Consider the following 25,515-nt stretch of genomic DNA (forward strand, 5'->3'; position numbering starts at 1 on the left):
GTCTGGTATTTCGACACGAGTACTGTGAGTAGTAATCATACCACAATTTGTATTTTCATAACCTGCATGGTTTATACATGATTTTGAAAATAATATGTGTTACCGATGCTTTGAAATTGCATGTGGGACAAGTCCTTTACTTGATATGGTACCGAACAGTTTACTTGAGATGTTTACCGGTTATTCTAATTGTTTTCACCATTACTAGATATGTTCTACCGATACTTGAGATATGATTACCGTTTCTAAAATGAAATTACATGATTTGATAAGAATTGATATGCCGTGTATTATTTTGAAAATGCTTTATATGAGCATTTGTAGTTTACAAAGAAAAGTATTAATGGGAGGAGACTTTGAAGGATCCCGTAGCTAACGGCGGGTTCGTTAGACCTGGTGCACCTTGTATTTGCAGATTACAGTTATAGCCCTCGCTAGTGGTAAGGTAGAACTAGCATACATGTAACATTTTCCCTCGAGCAGGGACCTACAGTTATATTTGACTCCTTTTACGAAGGGGTCCACATGATATAGATTACATGATCCTTTCTTGGAAACCTCCCAGATATAAGATTTGATATGACAGTGTTTACAAAGTTTATTATTGAATTGTTAAATGATTTCTGCTTACATGAAAATAGACAAGATTGGTTATTGCTACCGTTTTGCAAAAACGACATTTATTTCGTGATATTTCATGAATATTATATAAGCATGTTTTCTGACTTGTCCCCAATAGAAACGGTTGTGGTTAAGTGTTATTACTCACTGAGAAAACATCTCACTCCTCGCTATTTTTTTTACAGAGACTACAGGTGACGTTGGTGAGGATTACGGTAACTAGAGAGCACGAGTTGAAAGTTCCTAGTGAGCCCCGCACTTGTCCGTGTGGGCCATGATTCTATTATTTATGATGGTCTTTTCTTTTGAACTCTTAGAGTTGCTCCATAGTCATTTGATTTATTCCATGAGTATTCTATATTTATTCTAAACTGGTGACTAGTATTAGACGTTTTTCCCGTATTTCAGAGATGTTTTAGTATCATTACGTTGAAAACGGGTTGATTGCATTTAGTTTGGTTGAGATCGGATGTTTCTATTGTTGATTTTGAGACAGGAAATTTTGGATAGTCATAAAAATAGGGGAAACTCTGTCCGATTTTCTGTAAATTCTCGTTAAGGCTTGCTTTGGGAATCCTACCCTATAGCGCCGGTCATGGTCCTAAATTGGGTCGTGACAGTAAAAGAAACTCTATACCTATTTAAGGAACTAACAAGATATCCCAGCACTTATCATCCGTCTTTTCTAACTTCATAAAGGTTTTGTTATTAAATACATTGCATTAGAAGATAAGATGACAATTGAATTTTGTTAAAGTAATACTATATGATTCAATGTACTTAAACAAGTCAAATTAAAATTTGTCATAAATATATTCTTCAAATTTTTCGCGCATCGCGCGGGTATGAATACTAGTATATAAAATAGGAGAGGTACAAACAATATGGTTAAGCCAAGTGACAAGCTAATAACAAGCCACTTGGCAATTTTAAGACAAAGTTGATAAGAATTGTAATAACTAATAACTACTTATAATTTAAATTAACAACTTAATATTTAAAGTATTTTTTTATAGATAAACCTAAATTTTAGTAGTTGATATATTATAGAACCCAACAATCTATAGAATTCTTCTCCACGTAATCTGATGTTAAATCTGAATTAGAATAGTTTCCAACTCTATTCAATTTCAAAATACGGATGCTTATCACTTTTTTTTCACTAGTATACGTATCCGCGCGATGCGCGGATCGCTTCAAAAGAAATGAATCATTATAAATATTGTGCCTAAGATGTTAAAATAAGGACACAACACTTAAAAGATTAAATAAAGATGAAAGAAGTAGACTTGAAAGAAGTATGTTGAATGAACAGGTACATATGTTATCATTTCAGATGACAAATATAAACAAATACCCACTGCATGGAAGTATCAAAAGATATGCCAATTGATAAATAAAGCAACAATAGCAACTTTTGTGGCTAAAAAGCATATTAGATACAGGTAGTTCGTTCCTTATGAGTCAGTTAAGCAAACTTCCATATCTCGACAAAGTATTGCAGTGGTGATGAAGCTTTCCGAGACTTTACTTCTATTTGTTCTGAAAACGAAGGTAGCTTGAAAAATATTACTAATTCCAGAGTAAGAAAAGTATGCTTTTTATTTCAAACAGAAGGTCTTTCTCACGAAGCATACTTGAGTGTCACAATATCTCAGTAGGTAAAAAGCTCTTGTAGCTAAAAACTAAAAAGAGAGCATATATGAAGAGAAGGATTTTGAAGAGATTCAAGTTGACAGCAGCTCAATATACAGTGATAAGAAGTAACTTAAACTTAGTAAAATGTAACTGTTGGAAGCTTAAAGACTCTTCCTCTGGTTCAACAATATCCTCCTCACTGTCACTACAAATTAGAGCATCACTACCATGCTGCTCATAATATATCTGCCTTCAGCGAACCATTGATTGGTATTCAGCCACGAAATTTATATGCTTTGTGAATAAGATTGAGAACAAAATGTATTGGGATAAAATCCTCATTTTGATTAAGAAGAAGCAATTCACATGATCAATTCATTTAGCAATTTGTCTGGCATGGTAAGACCAAAAGATCAAAAGACAACAGTAAAAGATAACAATTAAGCGAAAAGTTTATTTAACAACCTCTCAAATCAAATTATGAAAAACCTCTTTGTACACTACATTTTTGGCTTCATTTGTTATTTTCCCATCATCGTCGTAAACCAAAATCTTTAACCCTTCCCTATTTGTCACCCGTGAAAGAGCAACATACAGTTGTCCATGTGTAAACACTGGTTTCTTAAAAAATAACCCCACATGAGATAGCGACTGGCCTTGACTTTTATTAATGGTCATGGCAAAAGACACAACGATAGGAAATTGTCTTCGCTGGAACTTAAAAGGTATTCTCGCATCAGATGGAGTCAACGTCATTCTTGGGATAAACACTTTTTCTCCGGCCATTTTCCCTGATAAAACCTTGGCTTCAATAACCTGATTTCCAAGTCTTGTGATGATCAGCCTTGTGCCATTACACAACCCCGATGATTGGTCTATATTTCTCAACAACATCACTGGTACACCCACCTTCAATGTAATTGAGTGATTTGGAATTCCAGAACATTTAATGCTGTTCAGGAATTCCGGTGTATGTACGTGCTCCAACGCTGTAAAAGAATGATCCGACATAGAAACAGAATCAGAACTCAGATATCTCTTCTCAGGATTATGATTAAGTGAAACCATATATTCATTAATCAACTCCACCATGTTAAGAGTCGGAGCAAGAATTGCTCTTTGCTGGAGGTAATCTATGTCACTGGAATGACTAAAGAAATCAGGATATGTACTCTCTACAATTGCCGATATTGGATCATCACAATCATTTATGAGAAGATCTTCGGGGATTTGAACTGTTTCAATCCCATCAACGGAGCTTCCAATATTTCCATCACCGATTGCCAAAATCCAATCAGAAAAGTTTCTTAACTCTTCCAAATGCTCGCCTAACTGATTTCCTTGCAATCTCATATTCCTTGTTAGCTTTAAGACTTCACAATGCCTCCATAAATCTGAAGAATTTAAAGTAGCATTAACAATATCTTGCCTACTTCCTTTCGTAATGACCGGCAAAATTTGCCTGAAGTCACCACCAAGAACAACTGTTTTCCCTCCAAAAGGTTTATCTAAACTGGATCTGTCTCTAAATCTAAGAATATCTCTAATAGTTTGATCAAGAGCTTCAAAACAGTACCTATGCATCATTGGTGCCTCATCCCAAATAATTAACTTTGTCTTGACAATCAGATTTGCTAGAGGACTACCTTGCTTTATATTGCATGTTGCATCTTCAGTTGGATTGAGAGGAATTGCAAATCTCGAATGAGCTGTCCGACCTCCTGGTAAAAAAAGCGATGCAATGCCACTTGATGCGACAGTTAACACAATATCTCCTCTAGATTGTATTCCAGAAGATAGAGTCCTCCAGATAAAAGTCTTGCCTGTTCCTCCATGACCATATAAAAAGAACAATCCACCTTTGGCTTCACTCACTGTTGTCATTATTTTATCATAAACTGTCTTTTGCTCAACTGTCAAATTCATTAACAATTGCTGGTGTTCCGCCATCAAAGAGCGCCTGTCATAACGCAATTCATCATTGATTAATCTATTGGAACTGTCCACTTCTTCCTCACTGTAAACAGGTTTTGGCATTGTTAAAAAATCTTGAAAACTTCTTCCGCAACCTTTCAAAATTTTTTCTAACTTTTGTAAACAACGATTTTTCAGTTCATCATCTGATACCTCTGCCTCTGAAAGAACAAATATATCACAGAATATGAATGGTATTAATATAAAAGTATCTTATTTACATAAAGATAAAAAGGTTTATTATACGTCCCATTTAGTTATGTTAATTATTTTTAGTTATGGATTGGATAATAACAATGGAGGACTTAGGAATGCTATATTCAGGAAAGTAATGACATATAAAAAGGAAAGTAAATAATACATATTATGGATAGGTTTCACTACACTTGCATTGCTTCCCAATCAGTTTCCCCTTTATATGTTCTTTTTCGTCATCCTACGACTAAATAAACCTTGATATCTTCATATGTAGGCTAATAATAATGTAAAACATCATATCATAACTTGAGAATATAAGTTTAGATTTATACCCGGATTAGATAATAATACTCTTTCTTCGTGGAGGATATCCTCTGATAATAATTGCCATGTTGATTGCCAAACATACTCTGGCCGTGACATCGAATTGGATAATAACAGCATAGCAAATAATTGTCTTAGATACGATGGCATTCCCCAGTCACTTGCTTCCTTTATGGCATCAACATACTCTCTGTCATCATCTAATAAGCCAAGTGCATAACACGCATCTCTAAAAGTGGTGTGATCACGATTGTTGATTCTTTTAAGATCCCCATAGCATGTTGGACCTCTAATGACATTCAACAGTAATCTAAGATAATATAACTCGCCACTTCCAGGAGGAACAAATAAAATCCTTCCTATGGAAAATGCAGAAGTTTTTCTTTTTTCCCATTTTTTCGTTTTTCTATCCCACACAAACTTAAGAGGAAATTCTGCATATGTTAATTCTCTTGCTTCAGCAAATACTTCATTTGCCTTAAACCAACTTAAAAACATTGATTCCTTTACACTTGGTCTATTGGCAACAACATCAATTGGATCATCATCAGCAAATATGACATTCTGCTCATCTTCAAGATGAAATGCCCGCCTTTCCACAGGAGGTTCCCTATGGTGAATTGGATATTTGAATATTCTCCAAGCTGCTTCACATGATGATATGTATCGACAATCATAGTACATATTGATTTCATCAACATTTGATGAATCTTCATCATGCATACTTTGAGAAAAAGCAGCCGTGACGCGATCATTTCCTTTATTAACGTACTTAAATAAGTACTTAATGGATCTTGACTGGTTGCACCATTCCACATTTATATGAGCACCATACTTCAATAATAAGAAGCGATTATGCGGCACCACACACCTGTTATCCAAGTCAATACCATCCTTCTTTATAGTTCTACCAGTGTCCCTTCTTCTGTAAACAGGATAACCATCTTCATCGATTATGGTCGACACAACAAACTTTTTTGGAAAGTGCTTTGTGCATCTACCATTCTGCATGCAAGGAGATGATTTTGTAGCAGAACCACATGGCCCATGCATCATGAATAATTTCACAGCCTTGTAATAGTGAGGATCAACCAATTCATCTGGTACTTTCGCCGAAATAATTCTATCAATATCAGTAGCAGTTGGATATTTATTATGCTCATGAAGAAAAAGCAAGATGTGAGCATGAGGTAGGCCTTGTTTTTGGAATTCAATTGTATAAATCACTGCATCAAAAAAAGAATGTATTTAATATAGAAATAGTAGTTGGAATCTATATTTAAAAAAAATCATTACCTTATGTACAATCAAAAAAAAAAAAAAAGCTCTTATTTAGACGGAGGAATTGTATACCTGCTTTTACTCTTCCAAAAATCTGGTTCTTTTGCAAATCCTTTATTAATTGGTCCAATTTGATTTTGAAAACTCTAGATAAAATGTTTGGACGATCCTCGGGATTTAAACCCCTACTCTCCACAAACCTACGAATCTCTGGCCACTTTGGATTGCAAGTAAACGTGATGAAAAGATCAGGGTAGCCTGCCCATTTGCATATCGCCATAGCATCTTGATAATTTTGAAGCATGTACCGTGCACCCCCTGTGAAGGTGGATGGTAAAATGACCCTTTTTCCTTGAGAAGATGGATTAATTTCTCCACGCAGAAGTGCATCTGCTAACCCTTTATACATATGAGATCTCAACAGCTTTTGATTAATCCTAATATACCTCAATCGAGAAGATTCCATCATTGTATATGCATCGACCAAGAATTGTTGAAATAATCTTCTCGAAGACACAATCGTTGGTTCTTCATCCCTCCTTTCTTGAATTTTGTAAGCAAAATATTCTCGTATGCTTACACGTTGCCTCCCTCCAGATGTACCTAAAGGAATGTCCTTTCTATAGCCGTCTTCACCATATGGAAAAAGTAAAGGATATTGAAGGCTTAAATAGGCAGCATTCAGTTCATTAATCCTTTGTAGCTGTCCAGATTGGGTTTCAATGATGATATCTCTATCACATCTAGATAGTTCAAAATCTCCCACCACTAAGGCAGCTACCTCTGAAACCGTCGGTAAGTTGTATCTTCTTCCATCGGTGCTCCTTTTTCCAATTAATCTAAGTCTAACACTGGAGCGTCTATCTTCTTGAAATCTGTCTCGCACCATTCTAAATGTCTTGGCCAAAACATTGTGGTCATCAAGCATTTTCTTAGATCATCAACAATCTCAGCATGAAGTTTGTTTCCATTTTGACCATGACTGTGAAGAATTTTTCAGCAATAAATTAACAGTTATTGTATTGTCATGTAACATATTAATCAAAATATTATTACTGAAGAATGGTAGAACACTAACCTCATAGTATGCATTCTATTTTGCACTTCATTTTCTGTATCATAGATATATAATTGCGCAAACTTTGGGATGGTTCCCTCAGGTGGCAATAAGCTTCCAATTTGATGATAGTTCTGTCCAGACAATTTGAATGTTCTTGGTCCTCATGTTTGATTTACAGAAACATCAACCTTTCCCCCCATTGATGTAAATGAGAACATAGAATTATAACTCCTAATATGCTCTCGAAAGTGGTTGCTTTTATTACCTGCGTAAAAAAAGAGTTGGTTATTATGAAATATATATGAAACGCGGATATTCTTACAATAAGATAGATAGAGATATTTTTTCTAACCCGATCCGAATAGCATTTGCTTTAAAATTTGAGGAGGCTCAGTTGGATTCGGTAGCTTTATCTTTCCACGACCGCAACACAGAGAGAACTCTGGTCTTTGTTTTTTATAACGCTTGTTGATACTTTCTTCGTTCCAAAAATATGCCCCACAATTTTCACATTCATAAGTTGAATCTCCAATATCCCAGTAATCTGTTAATGAAAAAAATTGTAGTTGGGTTGAAGTCCGGTGCTACTTTTGTGTGTCTTACTTACTTAATTCATTATGGATACTTTAAAAAAAAAGAAAGGGAAATAGTACATACCTTCACTGCAAATGTCCTCGCAGTTGACGTCATCCTCTAAAAAATCAATAGTAAAATGAAAAATTCACTGAAGATATTGTTTTAAATGATACCTACTGGAAATAATTCACAATCTTAGTTACTATTCACATACCTTCACAATCATCTTCATCTTCTTGACCTGTTATACATGACAGGAAAAAAAGGAGGACAAATTAAATTTTATGTGTGTTTATACAGAGTTTACCATAAATGAATTTTACTGCATAAGAACCAATTTCGCAATGAGAAAATCACATGATTATTTGTCGACATTCTTAAAAAAGCAAACTCGATAGTACCTACTGACATTCACTGTAAAGCTTTTACAGCTCAATCAAAGAGAAATAAACTTTTTTTGGAACTGAGCATCAAGCCGCAGTTATCAAACTTTACGTTCATCATCTGGAGCAAAATTTAAATCAGGCAGTTGATCTTGACTTTGGATACCTGATGATTGTTTTTAGTATAAAATGAGTAATTCATAACATGGAAGTAGTAGCCAAAAAGAAAAATATTTTCCTGAGAATTTAATATGGTCTTGATTTCTTATTTAGAAAGATTTTAGCAACTCACGACGACAACTTGAATGATGTTGTGGCGTATCAAATTTTTCTCTCAAATTTTCGTGCTGCATATTGTAAACACTTGGATCCGTTGTATGGTTCACCAAAATGCCTTTACCCTTCTTCTGCTTTGTACTTGTGGACAAACAACTTTCAAAATCTGCCACTAACAAATTAAGATCAAATAAACTTAAAATCTAGTTCTTCCGGAACAATATAGATAATTTTTAGACACAAATCAAGGTCAGTTTAACATTCGAATAAGATAATTTTTAATAACTTGTGGTACAAAATTATATAATACCAAACAACGTCTTTATGATAACGTTGTCAAGTTTGGATGGTGAAAATGTAAAGAGACAGGGACTTTACCATAAACATCCGGATCACAGTTTAAATCAGGCAGTATATCTTGACTTTGTATACCTGTGATCGATTCTTTTAATATAAAAGGCTTAATTAATAACTCAAAGTAGACCATAAAGAATACATTTTCATGACAATTCTAGATTTAGTTAAGAAACTCACCAGAACAATTTGAATGATCTTGCGGAGTAGCATTACTGAAACTCAAATTTCCATATCGCATATCGAAACTATTTGAATCTGTAATCTCATTCAATAATATGCCTTTACCCTTACTCTGCTTAGTACTTGTGGACAAACAACTTTCAAAATCTGCCATTAACAAGTTAAGGTGTTAAAAGAAACTTAAAATTCAAATATTCTAGATGAATTTATATAATAATTTGATACAAATCTAGAAACATGACACTAAAAAAGACTAACCATTTCTCAAATCTCGTAGCGGAAGGTACTTTGGATTATGTGCAAGAGGTTGTGATGAAGAAACCTGTCCACGTCTCATTATAGGGATACTAATTGGGGGTGTAAAATTTTGGTATGATGGAATTGGCGCTAGAACATATGCCTCTCTTTTATCTCCATCGGGTGTATGCATTCCAAGCATTCTAACGCGACTCAAACCTGATTCAGCTGAATTCTGTTGTGATGTTCCCTGGCATACAGTTCTATTAATTGACATGTTCGAGCTCATCACATTCTCTTGTTTTCTCGTTTCATTGACATCATTGCTCGAGAAACTCCTCATGATTCTCGACTGGTTAACTGTTCAGGAAATATTTTCAAGTAAAGTAAGCATGTCATATATGTAGAATCTATGTAAAAAAATAACCATATTTTATACGGAAACTGACCATTCGTTATATCACATAGAGGCGGAGTAACTTTTTTTTCTGTTTCGAGACCACTACCGCTGCCATAAGTGGGGTCAACATTCTCTGTAGAAAAAATGGCATTGTGTTGAAAATAAGATAGATAAAGAAACAAAACTGAAAAGTAATATAATGCGACTCTACACAGTGACTACGAAAAAATATAAATGGAAATGCTCATGTCATATGTTCCTGGACCAGCAAATTTTCAGTGCAAATCATTGTGCATTGAAATATTTTTTTATTCCCATAATGTGGTTTTTAAGGCGGGATATCCAGTACTAACTTTGAGATTAATTTTGTATCATGTTTCGTCGAATGCCTTCTACCAAACAAAATATAAAATGAAGCCCACACTTAAATATGAGATATCCCATATAATCCCATTAACTTGGGATTATTTTATACCACATTTAGATTGGATAAATTTATACCAGGATTATAATCGTACAATTATAATACCGGGAAAATTCTATCCGCGTACCAAACGAACTTATAAGATACTTTTAAAAAGCCAATTCAAACACCATTTAAGGTTTAATGATCAAAGTTCATACCATTGATACCCAAGGAGTATTTAGTCCGTTTTCGATTCCGTAAGCATATGCGGTTTACTCTCGCTAATACGGATGCTTATCACTTTTTTTTTTTCATTTTCTTTATCTCAAATCATCTATTTAAGGCACTTGACAATTTTAAGACAAAGTTAACAAACATTGTAATAAAAACATTTAAGTTGAGAAAATATATGATTTAAATTTAAATTTAGATTGAAAGATGATAGTAATATTTGAATTGAGATAAGAAAGTTTGAATTTGAATTGAAATATGTAAAACTTTGAATTGAGATAAAAAAAAAAAAATCGAATCTGGATTGAATTGAACTTCTTTTCAATTATCCTGTTACACCTAGAAGGCTAGATAAAAACTGTAATCCCTAAGATTTCGTAGCATTTTTTTTCAAAAATATTGTGAGGTTTTTCTACAGTAATTATCATCTTAAAAGGAAATATATTAAATTGAAAAGAAAATGATATCTGTGCATGATATATCAATACCACGATTTACATTTCCTTTACCAACAAAAAAGGAACCACCATATATGATTTTTATTGTGTGGTATTATCCATTTTATAATATAATCATGTCATAATTCAAGTATATTTTCTCTATGCAAATTTAAATACTTAGGTCTTATCCTTCTATATTTTTACACAGATTTAGTTATTTTATTTTTCCCGGTTAGAATTTAAATAGTTGTTGGATGCTGAATTTTAGCCTATCATGTTGAAAACCTAACAGGTGTTAACATTTGACTGCTATTCAAGTATTTATAAAGAAACCCATAATGAATATGTCATAGATGTTAGTTGTTACAAAATTTCACTCAGCTTGCTTCATTCCCAGTAACACTAACATCTTTTGTGTTTTTTTTTCTTTGCAGAGGCTGCTTATCGCTTAGGCTATGATACATTGGATGCAGTTATCACAGAGAAATATGATTTTAGAGGTAAAATAAATCTTTTTATTTTATGATGATCTTTTGTTCATTACGAGTAGTTTTATGTTGAGATATGTATGATTGTATTATCTGATGTGGTGTTCATTGTAAATTTTTAAATGCATTTATATATTCTCTATTGCAAACAGCAGAGGAAATTTTATATTGAGATGAAAGAGAAAATCATATCATTTGTTTTCATGGGCGGGAGGTAATTATTCATTGTACTCTCCTTAGTGGAATAGGTAAAATTGGGTGCCAACAGTGATAGGCATAACATTGATGATTTTGACTACATATAAGGTATAGAACATGTTCAGTGCATTGAAAAATATATAGTTTCCGAGAAAGTCAAGAAACTTATTTAAATTTTTGTTTCTCCGATTCTTCTTTTAAGGTAATCTATGTTTAAAGCCCAAATTTTATAGAGCCGATTTCTGTTTCAAATTTTTTAATATATTGTTGATTGATGTCAGTAACAAGCGTTAATTCTATTTTATGACTCAGAAGATGGTGAACGTGAAGAAAATGAAGAAAAGTTCTTTAGTTTGCTAACATGGTCGTAGAAATGAAAATAAGACCATTGTGGAAGAGGGATATGTGGAAAATTAAGAGCAAGAAATTGAACGGAGTAAGCTAACAATATCTCGCTTTTCCATGGCGTATAGCTTTTTTGCTATTTTTGAACGTGTTTTAGCCTTTTGGAGCAAGGATGCAATATGCTAGCTTGACTAGTGCGTGAGTGGAAATTTCTTATTTCTCTACGTGAATTTTGTTTTAGATAGAATTATTACTTTTAATTCTAATATGAATCTTCTCTTTCTCTTTCTCTTTCGTTTCTTTTTATTTTTTTGGAGTAAAGATGAAGTAAGGCTTAGAAAAGTCCATAAGCAACAAGTCTTCTTTATATCCTTATCTTTGAAAATGATTTGCAAACATGTACTTCGAGCACACTATTCGAAATTGAGAAAAAAGAAAGCACACACACAACATGCTAAGGCATAAGCAATAACCATTCTTAAAATCGATGAAACTTGAATATATTAGACGAAGAAGGAATGAAACAATTGAGAATTTTGACTCTACCACAGTTTATGAGAAGAAGTTAAGTAACACGTATTGAATAGTGAACATCATAGAAATAAAAAAAAAATTGCATATGCAATATAGAGGAAAGAAATTAAGACACTGAAATTAGAAATTACAATAATTTAATAATGAAAAGCTATGTATTTTTTGTGAATATATATGTGATATCGGGCTTCACATAATTTACGTGCACAGATGTATAAATATTATTAACAAAATTAATTAGTAAGTATATCTTATTCAAAAAGTCTGTGCTTATCAATTACTTAAGAGTACTTTTTTTCTTATTCAACAGAGTTTAAATCTTTTTGCTGCTTTACTGTGTCAAGAAATATGTGTGAACGATATTAATTAATTATAAGGAGATCTAATAAGTTTCAATCTTATATGTGTGTGAAGTGGGTAATAATATTTAGCCAAGTGGTTTATCACAAAATCACATGGCAAGTTTTAGACAATATTAACGGTAGTACAATAATATAGAGTGTAATTTATTTAAGAATTGAGAGTTTTTACAACAACAACAACATATTCGGTATAATCTCACAAGCGGGGTTTGGCGAGGGTAGAGCGTACGCTGACCTGATACCTATCTTGGGAGGTAGAGAGTCAGTTTCCGATAGACCTCCGACTCAAGAATGTTTTTTTTATTTTGAATTTGATTGGAAATATAAACTTTTAAAATTGAGTGTAGTTAGTTTTTGTTTAATTGTAAATATAAAAATAATCATTTTTTAGTATAAAGAAGACACAATAGGAGTAACAATTTGGAAAGAACTTAACTATTAATATAAAAAATCAAAAGATATTAGTTATATATTGGGATGGGTAAATAATTGAAAATAATATTCGTGAAATAAAATCAATATAAAAATTAGATTTCAAAGCGTTTTTTCCCAACTTAGAAACTTCATAAAGAATCATTTAACTATTAGAAATGAAATTTACAAAGTGAAAATATATAATCTCAGCAAATATGTCATTTTAAATATTGAAGCAATAAAAGTTGACGTGATATTTTAATTAAGATATGACTACAACTATAATTTGCTACCACCGCGCATCGCGCGGATTCTAATACTAGTAAGTAAATAAAAGTGTTGTTTACACTGACAAACCAATCTTGAAGTGGAGGGAGTACCTATTAAACAGATAACAAATACATCTTGTAAATTTAATTACTCCACTTAGGATCACTTTCCTAGCATTACATTAAACGAGTGATTGCAGATAGCATCACTATAGTTCATAAACGTCTCATTCACCAACTAATAAATATCTTTTCTTAGTCAGAGTTTCCACTCCATAGTCCATATGTTAATGCATGAATTTCCACAAATGTAGGTCGAGACGCAACCATTTTTGGATCTACGTAATTGGTTCTCTTTTATATTGGAGTCTACACATCAAACACAGCTCAGATTCCATTATCGGAGCCCACCACCACAATTCAGTCCAAGGACTCCCAAAAGTAAAAATATTTGGCTTCATACCATAGGTCCGCATAACCAAGTCCGAGAAGGCATGCTAGTAATTTGTTATTCTCCGGCCATGTTAAAAAATGAGCTCTAATTAAACTTGCGTGAAATTTAAGATCATATAAGAAGAATTAATATAATAACATCTAACAATTGATGTGGGACTTGTAACGTCTCCTGTCCATATATATTAGTACTTCTAGAATATTATAACATCTAACAATTGATGTGGGACTTTTAACGTCTCCTGTCCATATATATTAGTACTTTTAGAATATTTTACCACTCTTTCGATTAAGAAAGAAATTTCATGACTCTAGTTAGTAAAAGTACTTATCTAAGTTAAAGTGTCTTCTTATCTTTTCTTAAAAAATATCTCACTGACTCAACATATTAATTGAGTACGTAAGAATAAATATGAGAAGAAAAAGAATAAACGACTTTTCATTTTTTCTAAAACGTAATATTATAGCACAAATTCTGTTTATCAAAATTACTAATACTCATTTGATAAGTAGTAGTACTAATATTTATCCTTTTTCTTCCTTTCTCCGGTGGTACTGCAATTCCCATGTTGATAGCGATATCAAAATTAGGGAACTAGGTAGGAAAATGTAAGTGGAGAAATATGTGAGTTGATATCCTTCCATTTAATTTGCCCAATTATCATAGAAGTTTTATGCATCCATGTTAATATAAAAATGGTCAAATTCTTTAATATATCAAATTTATCCACATTTGTTGGACCAGGTTTAACTTAAATACAATAAATTCAAGTGCTACTTTAATAGTTCTAACCAAATAAAATACAATAAAATAATTATAGGACCGTGAATAACATTATTCATTATAATAAAAACTACATTTTCAATAATATTCGTGAAGAACAACGATCCACCAAAGGATGTGGTATAGCAGATGAGCATGCTCCTCCCTTAATCAGAGGTTTAAGTCTCGAACCATGGGTATAAAAAATCCTTAATAGGGAGCGTTTTTTTCGAATGGGCCCTAGCAGTTCGAATTCGGATTACTCAGGCTCTAATATGGATACCAGACACCGGATAAAAAAAAAAAGGAAAAACAACTGACCCCATAATGACATATGTACACCAATGTTTTAAAGGCGGGAGCGCCAGGCTAGACATTTTACGCAGCACGAGGAGAGGCGTAAGCCCCGAGACACGGGGCGTAAGTCCCATGGATCTACGGGGCGTATGTCTCATGTATCTTCAATTTTATAATTTTATTACTACAAAATCAGCAAATGTAAGGTTTTCATTGAAATTCTGCAAATAAATTTAAATAAATCACCAATAATATAAAAAGAATTATTATAATTATTATTTGACAAAAGCCAGAACACAAAAAATGATAATAGCCTAGGTAATCTTTAAAATGAAATCTTCATTCACTTCATCATCAATCTCCAAATCTATTAGTCCTTCCCGCTCTCAACTAATATTTGCACTGAATTTATTTATATATTCAAAGAAGTAGAAGGGCAAAAAGCGTAAGAGCAATGCCAAAAAAATCGATGAAGATATATGGATGAAGTTGCTTGAGGAACATAGTGCTATGAAATCTCTATTATATCAATTTCAAACATAATCATCTAAAAAAAATATTTATGGCAGTGTTATTTTCTATGAGTTGCTTTTTTTATTATATATATTTTAAGAAAAATCACTACAACATGAAAATATGACAGCATAAAGTATAAATATCATTACAACAATAATAAAAATCATAATCTATAGCAAAAATACATTTAAAGCAATAAAAATTAAATTAACGTCCCGGGCGTACGCCTTTACGCCTGGGACTTACGCACTTACGCCCCAAATTCTAGGGCGTACGCCCTATGGATCTACGCCTTTCATTTGCATCCCGGAGCATTTTTGGTATGTTCGCCCCGAAAACGCATCTGAAAACACTGATGTACACTACCATCTTGATAAAGTTTGATACAAAATATACTTTGATGAAGACATGCAGTAAGCTTTTATCCTACAGGAAATCAAGATGAAGCAACAAATGATACGATAGCAATATGCCAATATATATCATATCAACTAACACATTTCTGTATACGGTAAAAGTCGGATATATGTTAGGCCGGATAGACCGGTGGCCGAGGGAAGAAAGAAATCAACACGGGTATGAAGACTTACTTTCTGAATCGGGGGAGTGCTCGAACCGAGGAAGGGGAAGAACATCGTTTGGTCCGATTTTCCCATAGCCGAGTTGATTATGGCCGTTCTTCCGTTTGATTGTGGCCGTTAGTCCGTTTGATCGTGGCCGTTGGTCCGCGAGATTCGTTACGCGATTGCCACGCGTCGATAACGTCCTACCATGGTTAACTGCCAATCGTATGGGTGTCAGACCGTACGATCAACCTAATCCATTTCAGAGTTTTTCTTTATTTTTTAGAAACACTTGTTGTATGAAGCCCATGGGGCAATACTATAAATAGGGGTCATTGCCACACTTTTAAAGGGTTGGCTTCCTCATATCAAGAACATTTTGTTATAGCAAAAATATATAAAATCTCTCTCTCCAACATCTGATTTTGGTCCGGATTATCGTGTTCATCCTTTAGATCTGCTCGATCAAACAATATTCATATATTACTAGATACAAAATCTATAGCAAACCACTGATTATCAGTTGCTCCTACGTAGCATATTCATATATTTCTTTTCTCTATCAAATAGATTAAGGCTCAACCACATATCCTATACCTCACTAATAAATTCAATTGATTATCCAAATTTGGGGTAAACAGTTTGGCGCCCACCATGGGGCTAGGATAATAGTGGTCTTTGATCTTGATCTCTATCTTACCCATCAAAACCAAAAACGTCTTCTGTTCGTCTCTGAAAAAACGGACCAAATGGCTAACAGTGGGCAATCTGGTCACGTCAACAACAACGAGATCGTGGCCGAAAATGAAGGCAGCGGGCCACGAGGATTTCCAAACACCACTGACCCTAACCCAGTTAATTCGAGGGAGGGCCTCAGCCGACAAAACACCGTGGACTAGGAGAACGCCGCCCAGCCGGCCACTGACCCTTTAAATACTCACAATTCAATTACTTTGCCCCGGACACAGGGCCGGAAAGAACCGGATACCTCGAATGATAATATTGACTTACGTTTAATTTTTGAAATGTTGTAGGAACAGAGAGCGGCGATTGCCGAACAGGGAATCGCAATAGCCCAATTGCAAAACGGAAGAGATAAAAAGACCCCAGAGAAGGCGAAGGGCGTTGCTGAACCCAAAAGAGATGAGGCACGGATGGTTGAAAGCAATGGGTCCGGAGCTGGTTCATCCATCGAGGTTCTGAAAATGCTCGAAATGTTAGCGAAGCGGGTAGACTCGATCGAAAAAAGGGTGCAGACATACAATTCTCAGGTGGATCAAATCCCGGGGGCTCCGCCTATTTTGAAAGGGCCGGATTCAAAGAGGTACATCCAAAGGCCTTTTCCTCCGAGTGTGGCTCCGAAATTGATCCCGAAGAGGTTCAAAATGCCGGATATCCAAAAATATGACGGCACAACGGACCCTCACGAACACGTGACCTCATACGCCTGCGCTATAAAAGGCAATGATATGGAAGAAGATGAAATCGAATCTGTGTTGCTGAAAAAGTTTGGGGAAACTCTGTCAAAAGGAGCACTAACTTGGTACGACCATCTGCCCAAAGCATTCGATCACTTCTTTCGAAATGCTCGCCGATGTGTTCATAAAAGCACACGCCGGAGCCAAAAAGGTGCAGGCTCGGAAGGCGGATATTTTTCATATAGCCCAAAGAGACGATGAGTACTACGTGAATTTCTCAACCGGTTCCAAAGGGAACGAATGGAGCTCCCCCCGGTTCCGGAGGAATGGGCTGTGTCACGCCCCGAACCATGGCCTGGGCGTAACACGGCACTCAGTGCCATACTGCATATGACCGAGCGAACCACATGGCTTGCTGAATCATCATGAGGCATACATGAGCGGAAATATAGCATGAACGTGATGAGCTTTTATAAAACATGAGATGTCATAATAATTTAATGAAATACTTGTTTAAATCATAAATGCGGAAATAACATGAGTTGAGCCAAAAATGGCTAAACACCTTGCATATCTAACATAACTAAACTGGCTAGTCTATGAAACCTCTAATCGTGAATCTTGACTGGAAAACGTACTTGCTGGGTCAAGGCCCCCCAGCATACCTTTAAATGCATGACTAGTAAAATAAATATAACTGACTAAACCCCGAATGAGATGGGGCTCACCGATGAGCTGATACGAGCAAATCCTACTGAGCAGATGCGACGTCCTGTAAATACGTACTTGCATCGTGAAATGCAGGCCCCCGGGCAATAAAAGGGGACGTCAGCACATTGAATATACTGGTATGTAAAGCAATTGAATGAAATAACATGGGACATGAAATAACATATAAGAACTGAAACTGAAAACCTAGACATGAACATGAGCATGAGCGTGAGTACATAAATATAACATAAGTAAAACATGATAAGTAGGGAGAGCATTTCATAAACCGACATGTGATATCACCACGTGGGTACGTGGAGTCTGGTACCTCGCCGGATAAGCAGAGCCCTCATATCTTGCCAGGGTATAAGGTGGTAACGTGACTGATGGATCCATTTAGTGTAAAATTAAGGTATCGTCCTAACTGGGCGGAGCGATCCTTGTCCTATGGTGGCTACATAGTTTCAGGCTATCTGAGCCTTCTCGGTAATTCATGCAACTCCCAAAAATATGAACATAATATAGTTGGATAAGAAGCCCATGATTTTCGTGAATAAACTTGTATTTGTCTTGTAATCATGATTTCACGAAATAACTTGTAAACATGGTTTCATGAAATAACTTGTAAACATGGTTTCATGAGATAACTTGTATTTAGTATGTATGTATCTTGTATCATAGCATGAAAGTAATTATATAATATAGTTGCATGAAAACTTGTAGACATGTAGGATATTCATGAAATAATCATTTTTATTTAAAAACACGCATGCAAGAACCCATGGAATACGAGATATGGGTTTTCATGGATTACAGACTGATTCTCAATAATCATATGGAGTTATTAAGAACACAATGATAGAATCATAACAATTCATACATAATATAATCATGGACATGGACCTAGGGTTATCATGAGCATAGTATAGAATAGAAACCCTAGTTTTGTAAAGTTTCATACTTTATGGATTAGGAGGCGTGGGGAAGAACAATGATGTTCCCGTACGTAGATAGTAACTCTACATACCTTAGTCGCTCCAAAACTTGAATTAAAGACTTGAGCTTTGAAGAAGATTTCTAAAATCTTGAATTCTTGAATCTTGAGATGGATTTTATTGAAAACCCTAGTTTAGGAATGATGATTTCTTGTTTAGATTACAAGGATATGTATTAGAATTGACTTGGAATAATTAGAGTAGGCTTACCTTGGTGTTCTTGATGATGGAAGAGGGTAGGAGGTCGTTCTAGGGTTTGAAGGAATGAAAAATAATGATTTGAACGGATATGGACAAATATATACTGTTCTGGAAAATTGCATTTTATCCAGCAAAATACTGGCCGTATTTTGAAATACCGGCCGTATTTTGAAATACGGACTGCACTGCGTCTCTTCAGTAAAATGACCATAACTCTTTGTACAGATGTCTTTTTGACCCCCATAATATACCGTTGGAAAGGTATTTCAAAGTTCTACAACTTTCATCAAGGAAGTTTTCCCAAATTCCAAATACGTTTTGAAAAACGGGCCGTATTTTGAAATACAGTCCGTTTTTAATAATGTAGCCTCCAAATGTCAAATTCCAGAATGCTCAGAAATCCTTGGTACCAGTTTACGATTTGAATTACGGCCCATATACTGAAATAAGATCACTGTTCATGGGCGTAAACCCCCATCTTACAACTGAACAGGGAAATTCCAATTCCCACATTCTTTATCTGATTTTCTAAGTCTGGGATCATGGTCAAAGCTTAGGTTAAAGGTACGGGGTGTTACAATATCTCCCCCTTGGGATCATTCGTCCTCGAATGATGGTCATGGTTAGGAATATGGCTGGACATGGCTTGAATACATGAACATGAAAGAAACATGACGTAAAACATAAGAGCTTGACATGGTTACATGGGAACATGATCATGGATCCTGAGAACTGAATACGTGATTACATGGAAACATGTACATAGGGAACATAAAACTGAGTAGCATCTACATGAATGAGAATCATGAAACATTTTTCCTCGATTTATGACTATGGTTAAAAATCGCTACTAACTCTGGAATCTACAAAATATATGATAGGACTTCCTTCATAATTCGAACCCTCACGACATTTCTCAAACGCCTGCTAGCTAACTAAAGTACCAACACACAACTCACAGGGTATCTTAATAAGCATGATGTGACTTAACGTGATTACTGCATCTTGATATAGCTAACATAAATACTGAGCTGGCTTGAACACACGAATATCGGTTGAATGATTACATGATTACTATTTATAGGGTTTGGAAGAAAGTTCGTAGGCACGAATGACATGAGTACTGGAAATAGGCACAAACATGAAATGATTACCTGGGCGTGAGACACATGACCTGGGGCATATAAGTGAAGACTGGATGACATGAATATATGAGTGCTAAACTGTCATGAGATACGAATACGTGTAAAAATGGATATCGTAACATGGGATCTGAATGTCGAAAACAGGATTGTTATAACATGTGGGTTGAATACTAAGCGCGTGTAGGATTTGGATACTTAGAGACTTAATCATAGACGTTCGTATGTCACCATGGTAATATGAGATAGGAGTATGACTTAGGCTTTGAATGTAAGCGCAACTCGATGCGAATGCGACAGACTTGAATCATATAACAAGAATATGATCCTAACATAGGTATTCATAAATCTCTAGCATAGGCATGACATGAATACATCGAATCTGAGTAGAATACTCTTGAGATAAGTACCATAGGTTATATGAAAAGTTATCTATTTGAATATAAGAATGCACCTTACTTCTGATTATCTTGTTAGCTGTTAATCATGATTATGAATACCTTAGCTCACTTTGCTCATTCTCGTGAGCGTATTATAGAGGACTGAGAGAAAAAGAATTATTGGTACTATTCACATGAGATACTTTGCTTTAGAGAACACACATGGCATGGTGCATTGTACATGGAGGACGTAACGTGGAACATGCGTACATGGGAACGTGATTTATTTGGCATGAAACGTGATTACGTGAATAGAATTACATGGGACATGGGTACATGAAAAACATGGAGTTCACATGAGTATCTACATACCATGGCGTATGGAGTTGAGTTCATGGGCATTGAAGTAAGACTAAGGCATAAGTGTGACTTGCGTGGAGTACAACAAGCGTGACTTGCGTGGAGTACAACTGTAGGCTAACTCTTGGGTACTCAGAGACGTAAGGCATGGTTAAAATATTACCTTTAGGATTTAGATATACCGAAAGAATAGGACATGGTTCAACATATCTTACTCTTATCACCATGAGTAAACGCCCTTGTTATAAATAAGGCACATGAAAGAATGGATTATAGGCATGAATAATTCATTCCTCGAGCATCTAAGACATAAGTAGAAAGTCACCTTGAACTTAAACAGGGCATAGGTACTTCGGAAAAGAAAATGGCATCCTTTGTGCCAAGCTACGAGCTGCTTTAAAACAGTAGCCAGAGGAACATAAGCATGAGTTACGTAGAATCGTGGGTAGGACATCCATCTTGACTTACTCTTATCATTACCTACCAACCCCACTGCTATGCTATTTCTATATGTGGATGCTCAAAGAAGTCGGTCGTGGGCACTAGTATATGGTAACATGGATAACATAATCATAGGGGTCAAGATCATCATCAGATTTGAAAAACACTTAGATGATAGAACATGGACATGAGTATAAAAGCATGATAGATACGTGAGACCTGAATGCGATTTTTAACTTTAGACATGAGCACACCAGAAGTGCCAGACATGAAAGGACATTCCCTTGCATAAATTACTATCGTATAAAGTCTTAATTCTTGTATCTTAAACGCGGAGTATCAATCTCTAACATGGGCATGATATGGGTACGAAAGGCACAAGTAGATCACGTCTGGGTATTAGTACCACATAGTACATGAATTACTCTGGAATTGGAACCGTTATACCCTTAAAACCCATTATTCGCTCTAGAACTTTATCTTATAACATAATTACCTAGTACTTGATCTCAACAGCATGACAAAGATCACATTCTACACACCTTATCTTGGCTACATGAAACTGTGACCCTCTGACATAATCTCCTTAACACCTATCAACTTACAAAACACATAGTTTATATCGGCACCTTATCGCACGATCTCCCCCTTAGTTCAAAAGCTGACGTTTAAAGCCTGTTCTCTTGAGTTAGCGATAAGTGGTTATCTAGTGGTTCTGCTAATTTCCTCTAATATACTGACGACTCATTTCTTCAGCTTACTTCAAGCAAGTCTTACTTACTGGAAAACTGGATTACTTAAATGAACGATTTTCTAATGTACATAACTGGCATACTAGCTTTGTCAGTCTTGAGGAAAACTCTTTTCTGATAACTCTTAAAGGCTCTTCTTCTGTAGCTTGCTCTCTTACTGCTTAGATGGTTTTCTTTTTTCACCAATTTCTATACCTCAAATTTAACTTAAACCCTTTGGGTTCTAACACGCCTTCGGTGTATTCAGACAGTTACCCACTTAGTAGTGCTAACTTGACTAAGTAACTCAAATCATACTTCTACTAACTCTGCTGAAAATTTCTAATTCACTGTATCTATTCAAACTTACTTACTATGCTTCTGTTAACCACTTGCTAGCATCATATTCTCTAATTCTTCTCTGAGTACTAAAGTGAAGCATAAGGTTATTTCTAACTTTTCCTCCTTACCTGACTCTATTCTGGGGTTGTATAATATCTTTCTGAACTATAGACATGGATCACACTTACAGAAATTTCGTCTGTCTCAAATAAGGAATTGGAATAACTAACCCTAACTCCCTATACCCTTTCAACATTATATCATACTATACACATCAGAGATAAATACTTAATCACATAACCTAAGAGGGAATTGTCATATCTTTTATCTCATAGTAATATCTGCTTCTTGTAGTAACTCACTAACATTATACTCTCTAGGTCTGCTCCGGATAAGCTTAAATAATTTAAAACTATCCCTAAAAATTCAATATCGTCTGCTCGTGGTTTTTCTTATCGCACTCAATCCCTTCTTAGTCATATACATAGTTCATATGGCAAATATATATATATATATATACCTTTGAAAAAGTCGAGACTTTCTAGTATTACAGGTGGTTGGCTCTTAGGCTATTTCCTGTTTAAAACTACCGTGGACAATTTATGATTGCTGCAGCTAATATCATAACATGTTACTCTGTAGGGTCTTAAATCTGAACTATCATCCTTATACTATAGCTCCATGGTCAAACAACCCAAATAAACTTACTATGTAAGGTAAATAGCCTACATGTACTACCATACCGAAACTTGTCAAAAAATGGTATTACCGTCTGTTAAACACACCGGGCCCATTTGGCGAGTATTGGTCTTAAATTTCCTTCTCATTGCTTACGCATTCGATACGTCCAGAATTCGATAGAAAAAAATGTCACTTACTGCTCTAAGCTTCATGGCACGAGTTAGAATAATTCCTGATGACTCCATCTGAAAGCAACATATCGATAATGCTTAGATTTACATCTCCCCCATCCGTTGAGACAAGGCGTATTCGGTAGAATGGGAAACAATGCATGAGTTCAATTGATTTCTGATAACATAACTCTATTGCACGATCTAGAGTTGAAAAAAGTGAGACAATCTTAAATGTCGTGGTGGTCAACTGTTTATATGTGTGGCGCGCACACACATATAAAAGTGACCCCACTAGACACGATTTCATAGACTCCCTAATACACTTGAACCTAGGGCTCTGATACCAAGCTTTGTCATGCCCCGAACCATGGCCTGGGCGTAACACGGCACTCGGTGCCATACTGCATATGACCGAGCGAACCACATGGCTTACTGAATCATCATGAGGCATACATGAGTGGAAATATAGCATGAACGTGATGAGCTTTTATAAAACATGAGATGTCATAATAATTTAATGAAATACTTGTTTAAATCATAAATGCGGAAATAACATGAGTTGAGCCAAAGATGGCTAAACACCTTGCATGTCTAACATAACTAAACTGGCTAGTCTATGAAATCTCTAATCGTGAATCTTGACTGGAAAACGTACTTGCTGGGTCAAGGCCCTCCAGCATACCTTTAAATGCATGACTAGTAAAATAAATATAACTGACTAAACCCCGAATGAGATGGGGCTCACCGATGAGCTGATACGAGCAAATCCTACTGAGCAGATGCTGCGTCCTGTAAATACGTACCTGCATCGTGAAATGCAGGCCCCCGGGCAATAAAAGGGGACGTTAGCACATTGAATGTACTGGTATGTAAAGCAACTGAATGAAATAACATGGGATATGAAATAACATATAAGAACTGAAACTGAAAACCTGGACATGAACATGAGCATGAGCGTGAGTACATATATATATAACATAAATAAAACATGATAAGTAGGGAGAGCATTTCATAAATCGACATGTGATATCACCACGTGGGTACGTGGAGTCTGGTACCTCGCCGGACCAGCAGATCCCTCATACCTTGCCAGGGTATAAGGTGGTAACGTGCCTGATGGATCCATTCAGTGTAAAATTAAGGTATCGTCCTAACTGGGCGGAGCGATCCTTGTCCTATGGTGGCTACGTAGTTTCAGGCTATCTGAGCCTTCTCGGTAATTCGTGCAACTCCCAAAAACATGAACATAATATAGTTGGCTAAGAAGCCCATGATTTTCGTGAATAAACTTGTACTTGTCTTGTAATCATGATTTCACGAAATAACTTGTAAACATGGTTTCATGAAATAACTTGTAAACATGGTTTCATGAGATAACTTATATTTAGTATGTATGTATCTTGCATCATAGCATGAGAGTAATTATATAATATAGTTGCATGAAAACTTGTAGACATGTAGGATATTCATGAAATAATCATTTTTATTTAAAAACACGCATGCAAGAACCCATGGAATACGAGATATGGGTTTTCATGGATTACAGACTGATTCTCAATAATCATATGGAGTTATTAAGAAAACAATGATAGAATCATAGCAATTCATACATAATATAATCATGGACATGGACCTAGGGTTATCATGAGCATAGTATAGAATAGAAACCCTAGTTTTGTAAAGTTTCATACTTTATGGATTAGGAGGCGTGGGGAAGAACAATGATGTTCCCATAGGTAGATAGTAACTCTACATACAGTCAACCCTAGGAATGATGATTTCTTGTTTAGATTACAAGGATATGTATTAGAATTGACTTGGAATAATTAGAGTAGGCTTACCTTGGTGTTTTTGATGATGGAAGAGGGTAGGAGGTCGTTCTAGGGTTTGAAGGAATGAAAAATAATGATTTGAACTGATATGGACAAATATATACTGTTATGGAAAATTGCATTTTACGTCCAGCAAAATACTGGCCATATTTTGAAATACCGGCCGTATTTTGAAATACGGACTGCACTGCGTCTTTTCAGTAAAATGGTCATAACTCTTTGTACAGATGTCCGTTTGACCCCCATAATATACCGTTGGAAAGATATTTCAAAGGTCTACAACTTTCATCAAGGAAGTGTTCCCAAATTCCAAATACGTTTTGA

The 25,515-nt window shown here is 35.3% G+C and overlaps 2 protein-coding genes across 3 annotated transcripts; both read right to left on the minus strand.

Annotated features, from left to right (window-relative positions):
- Window positions 1-2,116: 2,116 nt before the first annotated feature.
- Window positions 2,117-7,253, minus strand: LOC132635050 (uncharacterized). Of its 2 annotated transcripts, XM_060351267.1 has the most exons (5): window positions 7,115-7,253; window positions 6,109-7,018; window positions 4,764-5,981; window positions 3,906-4,394; window positions 2,117-3,248 (listed from the first exon to the last, which is right to left on the minus strand). In XM_060351267.1, exons 2-5 carry the CDS (start codon window positions 6,962-6,964, stop codon window positions 2,728-2,730), a joined length of 3,084 nt encoding a protein of 1,027 aa, XP_060207250.1. In that variant the 5' UTR covers window positions 6,965-7,018; window positions 7,115-7,253; the 3' UTR covers window positions 2,117-2,727. The 2 variants fall into 2 exon arrangements, with proteins under 2 accessions (XP_060207250.1, XP_060207249.1); XM_060351266.1 differs by having other exon boundaries at window positions 2,121-4,394.
- Window positions 7,121-9,662, minus strand: LOC132635051 (uncharacterized). The gene is made up of 10 exons (XM_060351268.1): window positions 9,555-9,662; window positions 9,127-9,465; window positions 8,866-9,015; window positions 8,710-8,775; window positions 8,348-8,503; window positions 8,168-8,221; window positions 7,887-7,913; window positions 7,754-7,789; window positions 7,449-7,640; window positions 7,121-7,361 (listed from the first exon to the last, which is right to left on the minus strand). Exons 2-10 carry the CDS (start codon window positions 9,446-9,448, stop codon window positions 7,258-7,260), a joined length of 1,107 nt encoding a protein of 368 aa, XP_060207251.1. The 5' UTR covers window positions 9,449-9,465; window positions 9,555-9,662; the 3' UTR covers window positions 7,121-7,257.
- Between the last annotated feature and the right edge of the window lie 15,853 nt (window positions 9,663-25,515).

Source organism: Lycium barbarum, chromosome 4, assembly GCF_019175385.1.
Source record: "Lycium barbarum isolate Lr01 chromosome 4, ASM1917538v2, whole genome shotgun sequence".
Lineage (NCBI taxonomy): Eukaryota > Viridiplantae > Streptophyta > Magnoliopsida > Solanales > Solanaceae > Lycium > Lycium barbarum.

What these genes read in the sequence shown, in the direction of transcription:
- LOC132635050 (XM_060351266.1), bottom strand. Translation starts at nt 6,964, where the DNA reads ATGCTTGATGACCACAATGTTTTGGCCAAGACATTTAGAATGGTGCGA. An exon ending in TTTTGGAAGAGTAAAAGCAG is followed by an intron (nt 5,982 to 6,108) that starts GTATACAATTCC and finishes TTTTTGATGCAG; the next exon opens with TGATTTATACAATTGAATTC. An exon ending in AGTATTATTATCTAATCCGG is followed by an intron (nt 4,395 to 4,763) that starts GTATAAATCTAA and finishes TTGTTCTTTCAG; the next exon opens with AGGCAGAGGTATCAGATGAT.
- LOC132635051 (XM_060351268.1), bottom strand. Translation starts at nt 9,448, where the DNA reads ATGAGGAGTTTCTCGAGCAATGATGTCAATGAAACGAGAAAACAAGAG. An exon ending in GCTACGAGATTTGAGAAATG is followed by an intron (nt 9,016 to 9,126) that starts GTTAGTCTTTTT and finishes TGTTAATGGCAG; the next exon opens with ATTTTGAAAGTTGTTTGTCC. An exon ending in AGATCATTCAAATTGTTCTG is followed by an intron (nt 8,776 to 8,865) that starts GTGAGTTTCTTA and finishes TTATATTAAAAG; the next exon opens with AATCGATCACAGGTATACAA.